Source organism: Cyprinus carpio, chromosome B7, assembly GCF_018340385.1.
Source record: "Cyprinus carpio isolate SPL01 chromosome B7, ASM1834038v1, whole genome shotgun sequence".
Taxonomy (NCBI): Eukaryota; Metazoa; Chordata; class Actinopteri; order Cypriniformes; family Cyprinidae; genus Cyprinus; species Cyprinus carpio.
Genome location: NC_056603.1, coordinates 20,870,446 through 20,875,720, shown reverse-complemented (window position 1 = coordinate 20,875,720; position 5,275 = coordinate 20,870,446). Strand labels below are relative to the sequence as shown.

The 5,275-nt window shown below is 39.4% G+C and overlaps 1 protein-coding gene across 1 annotated transcript; it reads right to left on the bottom strand.

Moving 5' to 3' along the window:
• Positions 1–1,448: 1,448 nt before the first annotated feature.
• irx3a (iroquois homeobox 3a) lies at positions 1,449–4,861 on the bottom strand. The gene is made up of 4 exons (XM_042727868.1): positions 4,409–4,861; positions 2,689–3,718; positions 2,151–2,217; positions 1,449–1,793 (listed from the first exon to the last, which is right to left on the bottom strand). The coding sequence occupies exons 1-4, from the start codon at positions 4,619–4,621 to the stop codon at positions 1,739–1,741; spliced, it is 1,365 nt and encodes a 454-aa protein (XP_042583802.1). The 5' UTR covers positions 4,622–4,861; the 3' UTR covers positions 1,449–1,738.
• Positions 4,862–5,275: the final 414 nt, after the last annotated feature.

The following is a 5,275-nucleotide window of genomic DNA, read 5'->3' as shown; positions in this document are numbered from 1 at the left end:
GACAGCGGGCACGATGAATACTTTTTTATTAACCCGGACGGAGCTTTTTTTTTCTCTCTCTCTCTCTCTCTCTTTCTGTGTCTCCGGGTTACTATGGACTGGAGCGCTTTGTTATTCTAAAAGAGGGGCAGTGGCATAATTAATTAGGCTACAATTTGCTGTAAACAGACTGGCATACCAGTTGACCATTTGTGCTCCGTGTCAGTAAAGCATTGGTAACTAGTGACAGGCTACACATTGCGATAATTGCATTTATTTTAATCATTCTTAAGCATTTTTTAAATCATTTTTTTTGTCTTAAAGTTGTGTGTGATTGCTGAACACGAACTGTACGTTTTTAAATATTATTTTAATGCAGGTAGTTTCCCATTCAAGAGGGGTTTTTATATTAATTTTGATTCTTGAAAATGTTGTATTGTTTTTTTGTTGTATTATTAAGGTTTTATTTTTGTCTGTCTTAGAGACTCGGAAATTAATTTGACATTTAAACCTATGCTGATAATTAGTTTTTTCATTAGCTATTTACTAGTTATTTCGCTGTGCGGAATGTGGTCTTCAGTTTCGATGATGTAATTTTGTATGAACTGTGTCAAATATTCCACCAGGCATTTTTCTCACTGGGAAATCGCTAGCCTTACATTGCTTAACACTCTGCTTATAAGCTCCCAGCAAATCTCACAAAAAGAACGAATGATCCCAAAAATGCCCATGGTCAACTTTCTCGATTTACATAAATGAAAGATTATGATCAAAATGGCTCAGTCCATGTAGCCTAAAGTCCGCTCAGAGTGGACTGTAGAGGGAGCTCCAACTCTAAATTTCTCCAAACTTTGGAAACCCTGAAACAAAGCTGCTGCCATGCAAATCATCTTCAAGAGGGAAAACACACATAAATAAATAATTTCGCACAGTTTCGAAGGCATATGGCAAGCAGCACAACATCAGTGTCTGATTAGAATTCATTACATTTTTAAAAAGCAGAATCTCGAAAATTATAAATAGTCGAGATTACATTAACCATCTGTGCTGAGGAAAGCATTTAACTTTTTTGTGTGACTTTTCCTCTTCAAAGAAGAAAATATTCAATTCTCATTACAGTGAAATTGAGTTGTATGCTATTTCAACCCAATATAAATGAAATAATTATTCATTTCATATTGGCTGTTCCGCCTCGGTGGGGATAATCCCCATCCATTAATATCCAAATGCGCGATTCAAGAAGGAGCTAATTACAGTTAAGTCCCTGAAATAGGAAAATACTTCAAATCCTCCGTTTCAAACCACATAACCTCGAGTTAACGTTTTCTATGCCTTTCAAAACACATACGGTAACCATTTCCGCACAGAAAAGCATGACATTTCTAATATCATTTACAATATTAGCGCTCCACTCAATTTTTTAGTGTTTTTTTTTTCTTTTTCTTTTTTTAAGAAAAAAGGAAAAGTGACGGTAAAGTTGCAGCGGTTCATTTATTAGCCAAAATATAGACTTTCTTGTACAATTTCGGATCACAAGTATATACATTTTCTTTACGTTATATACAAAACATTTCAACATCAAATCCTCACAGAGCTTACAAAAGAAAATGGGACTCACAGACTACTTGGCCTGACAGCATTAACATCAGCCATTGTACACAGGACATGCTTACAATGTAAGTATACAGAAGTGAGTTATTTTTATTTTACATTCCTTACACAGGTTAAAATGAGAAGTAAACAAAAAAGAGAGAAAAGCCTACGAGGACGAGAGGGCGGATAATACCATGGCAGCTTCGAGTTGGTTCTGGGGCCTATAGAAATAGGAAGGGAAGCATGAAAAACACGGGGCCAATACAAAACTAAATGTGCAAGCAAGTATAGAACAACGTTTCTGAAATCAACATTCTGAAATATCGCATCGACGCACTGGAGATTTATTGGTTTGACATTATGGGTTTATTATTGCACAAGCACAATATATAAATCATGTTTAAACCACGGTATACCAAGTACCCGAATGCGTGACTAAACAGTCATGCATGAACATTATGTGATATTCGAATGTAAAAAAAATAACAAGTAACAATTAAAAAAAAAAAAAAAAAAAGTAACACGCTGAATTGCTAAATTGAAGTCATGGACAGGCAATGTAAGATCTCCGCTCTTACCGTCTCTGAACAGGATGGAAGGCTGTTTTTAACAACTTTTTCTCTGCTTCCAAGGCACTAGATCTTTCTGAAATAATAAAACCAGTAACAACAAGAAGAAAAGAAAAGAAAAATTAATGTAAATGCCAACTTATTATTATTATTATTATTATTATTTTAAAAGCAGAGTCTTTAAAAGATCTTACAGCCAGTTGTTGAGAAAAAAGTTTGCGAGCTAGAAATATCAAAATTCGCACACACTAACACACAACTGGAAACATTTTCCCACATATTCAATTGGACAGACTTTGAGTATTTGAAGAAAGAAGAAAAAAAAATTATATAGCCTATATATATATCAGATAAGTACTCTCCACTAGACATTTGCATTTCAAGCGTAATTCTTTTTACTTGAATGATTCACAGTAGTGATCAAATGAAAATGGATTCAGAGAGGAATAAGAATGGTGCGTTTCCAGTCTGTCAGTACAGTCTTAATGGTGTCAACAAAAAGCATGAATTGCACATCTCTGCGCTTCTCAGTGTGGGTGACATGTACCTGTGACTGTGGACTCGGAGTTTTGACTCCTGTCCTCTGCTTGTCTGCTGTACAGGGCAAGGCCATTCGCCGAAGCCTGGTTACTGAGTCCTAAGTAGTGGTTTGAGTTCAGCAAGGCGAGCTGGTGTGCGGTGAAACCCCGATTTGCCCAGCTCTGGATTTTCCCTACGGGACACGAAAGGAGTCTGTGAGGAGTGATGATGGTCTGAGCGGCGGACGCAGCGGAAGTCCCGTTCATCAGAGGAGATTTTCGTGGATTGTCTGGAGTTGTGGCAGTCTCTGCCAAAGACCAGATCTTAGGTTTTGGAGCCGGAGGTGGGTTGTTTTCTGAGGGCGGAGAGTTGATGATGGCCTGGTTGAGTTTGACCGGCTCGCTGTTGGCCTGTTCTAAGTTGTTGTGGTGGTGATGAAGATGATGACTGTGATGGTGAAAGTGCTCTGCGCGGTCGCCGTGAATCTCTTTGCCGTCTTTCACCATCGCTTTGAACAACCTTTGCTCCGGTCCTTGTAAATCCTCATAGCCGTCTGAAATTTCAGAGTCGCTCCTGCCGTCCAGTTTCAAGTCAGAATGCAGCTCGTCCTGCTCGTCTAAATCGTCCTTATTTTCAATATTCTCCGTGTCAATATTTTCCAAATCGATTTCCTCCTCATCCTCGCGTTTGTCGCCGTCCTCTCCCTCGTGATCGCTGTTGTAAACATTTCCTTCTTCGTCTGTGCGACTCCGTGGGGCCCAGGTCATCTTGTTCTCCTTCTTTAGCCTCCTCCTGGCATTGGCGAACCAGGTGGACACTTGAGTGAGGGTCATTTTAGTGATAATGGCCAGCATAATCTTCTCGCCTTTGGTAGGGTACGGGTTTTTCCGGTGCTCACTTAACCAGGCCTTGAGCGTGCTGGTGCTCTCCCTGGTGGCATTTTTGGGTCTGGAAGGGTCTCCGAACTGGTACTGACCATATGGGTAAAAAGCAGGATGATGGTGGGCAAATCCAGGATGCTGGACGCCCGGACTGTCCTTCAGTTCGTATTGTGCCCCCTTAAAAACACAGAACACGGAACCAACATTATTGCGATTCACTGTTATTATTCTTGGCCTGGCATAGGCTAGTTTGTTTTGTTGTACTCAGTACAGTTCCCTGGTGTAATGTTGCTGAATACATGAATTGCGTAAATGATTTTCAGTCTATGTGAGCAATTACAAAAGCAAGGAAGGATTGAGATTTTTGTATTAGGCTACTTTTTATTTTTTATTTTTTTTTATAGGCCTAATTAACGGCATTCAATTCTTTAGTAGGCAATAGCTTGCACTTTACTTATAAATTTACTTATAAATTGTTCCAAATAAATTGACAAGATGCACCCACATATATATGCATTTATATTTATTCTGTGCATGAGTCTTAATCTTTTTTCTTCATTAATATGTGTAACAATTGTTTAACGATTTTAATTTGTTGTAATTAATTAAAATCACAAGCACTCGCACACTGCACTTAACATTAATGTTATTTTTATTTTATTTTTTTACTGTTTCAGCTCCTTTTGTATTTACCAAACGGAGGAAACAGCAAAGTTCGCCACCGTCTTTCAAAACTAGCATTCAGTAATGAGTGGTTTTGAAACATAAAGTAAATGATTTTGTAACACAAGCATTTTTTAAAGGTTTACTACATCTGAGTTTGAGAGAGAAAGAGAAAACAGCACAAAAAATAAAATGATTACTCACCAGCTGGTTGAAAATGGACAGATCATTTGAATAAGGAAGAAAAGCTCCATAGCTTTGTGCGGCAGCGAAAGGTGATCCGTACATAGTGGAGAGAACATTAGAGAGCGCTCCGGATGGGCTCAGGTCTGTCCCGGCTCGGGCACTGCCTATCCCCTGCCTGTCCTGCGGGTATATGGGTCGGATGTACTGATATCCCAACTGTGGGAAAGACATTGTTGTGAAGAAAGTCTACTGGAGTCACAAAAAGCGGCGAATCGCCCTCTTGGTGCGCACCACGATATCCACGTTACAGTGAGTACAAAGTGTCAGGGAAGTCTATATTTCCTCCGAAAGAGCCAGTGTAAACGATCCGATTGCGCTTTCCTCCCTTACTTCCCTATTGATCTGAATGGACTAAGGTCAGGTCCTTACAGATTGCTTTAGATTATTGGAACTCCTTTTTGTGATTGACATTTTTAGTCGTTCAGAAGCTCCACCTATTTCTCAAGTCTCACCCCCACTTACAGAGCTTCTCTCTCTCCCTCCCACCCTCTCTCCCCCCCACCCCCACCCCCTGCTCCTGCTCTCCGTCTGGATAAGTCCTCTGACGTCGCCATCTCTTATTTGAATGAGTTTCAAATCTCATTTTATGGCTCGCCAATCATTTCATTTGTTATTTGTTCGCCGCTTCAGCCCTTTCCCATTTCTTGTTTTACTTCTCAAAAATTTTGATCGTCCACAAAATTTTAAATATTTTACTCTTGTTGAGTCTTTAACTTCCCGCAGATCTTTTGTGTCTTTATTTTACTCGCGTCTCTTCCACGTGAAACGAAGAACTTTAAAGTTTAAAATGGAGAGTACACCGCCTACAGCATTTTGTGCTTGCTC

Coding starts and splice junctions, on each gene's coding strand:
- irx3a (XM_042727868.1), bottom strand. CDS start 4,621: ATGTCTTTCCCACAGTTGGGATATCAGTACATCCGACCCATATACCCG. Junction 3,719..4,408: donor TGTCCATTTTCAACCAGCTG/GTGAGTAATCAT, acceptor TGTGTTTTTAAG/GGGGCACAATACGAACTGAA. Junction 2,218..2,688: donor CTCCGAGTCCACAGTCACAG/GTACATGTCACC, acceptor TTATTATTTCAG/AAAGATCTAGTGCCTTGGAA.